Genomic DNA, 2,070 nt, shown 5'->3' with positions numbered 1-2,070 from the left:
AAAAAACATACAACAGAAGGGATTCGCTGGTGGTCACCCACCCAACTACTAACCTCCCGGCGTGTGGCTTGAGTACGGCTGAGCGGACGGGAAGCCCTATTTTCCACACCCTGTGGTCGTATGTGCTTGACACTCCCCAAGTACCGTTCTTATGCCGCACCACACAACAAAACACAACCAACAACAAAAATATAACGAGAAGAGTGGCACTCACTGAAATGCGGTCATGGCTTCCTTCAAATGCCACGCATCAATCACCGTCTCTGGAAGCACGGGCATCCCGATTGCACTACCCACGAGGAGAAGCTGCAACGCAGTGTTGACCTTGGAGACTGTCGTGGGTTTGACCTCGGCAGAGGGGAGAGAAAAATCCCAGTACCGGGCCATGGTCTTGGGCGGAGGAAGAGAGATCCATCGGTAGTAGATGGCCGAGAGCGCCAGGCCCACGTCACGGCCGAGGATAATGACGGCGAGCCAGACTGTCATAGAAACATGTCAGCTTTCCTGCCTCACGACTGGTTATAGTGGATCGTCAACCGCAAACGATGGCTTACCAGGAATAGATCCATTGACAGCCAAACAAGCGACACCGATCGTCATCAGTAGCTTGTCAGCCATGGGATCGATGATCGTCCCGACGACCGTCTGCAGGTTCCATCGGCGTGCAATCCAGCCATCCACAAGATCCGTGATGCCGGCGTATGCGAACAGACCCAATGCAGCCGTGTGGTGGCCTTGCACGAGGAAGTATCCTACCAAAGGAGCCGCAACTAAACGGGTGAGAGTGAGGATGTTGGGAACAGTGTAGATGTTCTCGTGGGTGGTGGGTCTAGGGATCTTAGACAGAATCGCCGCAGTTTTGGACTTGGGCTCAGTGCTGTGTTTATGTCAGGATTCGACGAGACACAGGTCATCGGTATCGTGCCCCCCCCCCCCAAATGGGAGATGATTCAAGCCAGGAGAGAAACCTACTTTTGGGTCTCTTTCGGGTCGGTCGACTTCTGCGCCGACCATCTTTTCTGCTGGACAGTGAACCGTGCCCACTGCGACGACTCCTGTGTACAGAGTTTACTACTTCTCTTCATTCGTAAGCTAGACATGGGTTTAGAACTCGACTTCCGGCTGAAGTAGGAAACAAAATCGCACCTTGCCTGAGTCAACGGCGAGCGACAGCCTGGCGCGAGGGCCGAGAAGCTACGCGCTCCAGCTACTTGCAGCGTCTGCGATCCTTTCCTGGGCACGGAGCCATGTCCGAGAGACGGGAATGGGAGCACGCAAGGCAAGCGGGGGAGTTGCCTAGAGGCCCGTATAGATCCCTGCAAAGCCATGATGACTGTCATGATGCGGTTACGGTATAATGGGACTTGACGCAGAATGCACGAATGGTGAATGTATGCGATAAGTGCGTTAAGACAGAAATGCTAGCACGAAACGAGAGCAGTCATATCAGATGTCGGTTTCCAAGGAAATCTGGTCATATAACCGTGCGGTGAAGACGGTATGCAGTACACCATGCAAAGCCCGTGGATAGAAGTGCTCAGGATCGCGAATGTTTTGGTAATGTTTCGATCCGTGTCAGAGAAGGTGATGTAATTGTATATTGACCTTCACAAGCGGCCAGATTATCCGGTTCCCGGTACACTCCCACGCACGTGAGGTCTCGGCTTAGACGGCGATAAGTGTGATCTGAGGACCAATTGCCATCCACGAAGCGGCAGCCCACCGACTTGGGATGGCCGAGTGGTACAGATGGGGTCGAGGCTCGAAATGAGCTGGCAGAGGGGATGGAAAGGAGTGTATACATGCTGATGGAGACCCGTGATGGGAGAAAATGGCAGCGGAACAAAGTTAGTCCGCAGTCATGTGATTGTATAAATGGTAGAAGGCATTCTGGCAATGGAGGTCCAGGATTTCTATTTATCCTCGTCTGAAGATCAGGCTCTTGGTGTCAGACACAGTAACAGGCGAGTCAGTAGCTCCTAAAGAGTGTGGTTCTCACTTGCATACAGCACTTAGGAAGAACTCGATATCATCCATCGCAACAACATATACCAGAGCTGAGCTTGAATG

At 52.7% G+C, this 2,070-nt stretch overlaps 1 protein-coding gene across 1 annotated transcript; it reads right to left on the bottom strand.

Moving 5' to 3' along the window:
- Nucleotides 1-13: 13 nt before the first annotated feature.
- On the bottom strand, nt 14-1,819 carry BO95DRAFT_518193 (cardiolipin synthase). The gene is made up of 4 exons (XM_025591953.1): nt 1,147-1,819; nt 973-1,092; nt 555-877; nt 14-479 (listed from the first exon to the last, which is right to left on the bottom strand). Exons 1-4 carry the CDS (start codon nt 1,338-1,340, stop codon nt 211-213), a joined length of 906 nt encoding a protein of 301 aa, XP_025437691.1. The 5' UTR covers nt 1,341-1,819; the 3' UTR covers nt 14-210.
- Nucleotides 1,820-2,070: the final 251 nt, after the last annotated feature.

This window comes from Aspergillus brunneoviolaceus (genome assembly GCF_003184695.1).
Source record: "Aspergillus brunneoviolaceus CBS 621.78 unplaced genomic scaffold BO95scaffold_84, whole genome shotgun sequence".
In the NCBI taxonomy this organism is placed as follows: domain Eukaryota; kingdom Fungi; phylum Ascomycota; class Eurotiomycetes; order Eurotiales; family Aspergillaceae; genus Aspergillus; species Aspergillus brunneoviolaceus.
This window is presented reverse-complemented; position numbering and strand designations above follow the sequence as displayed.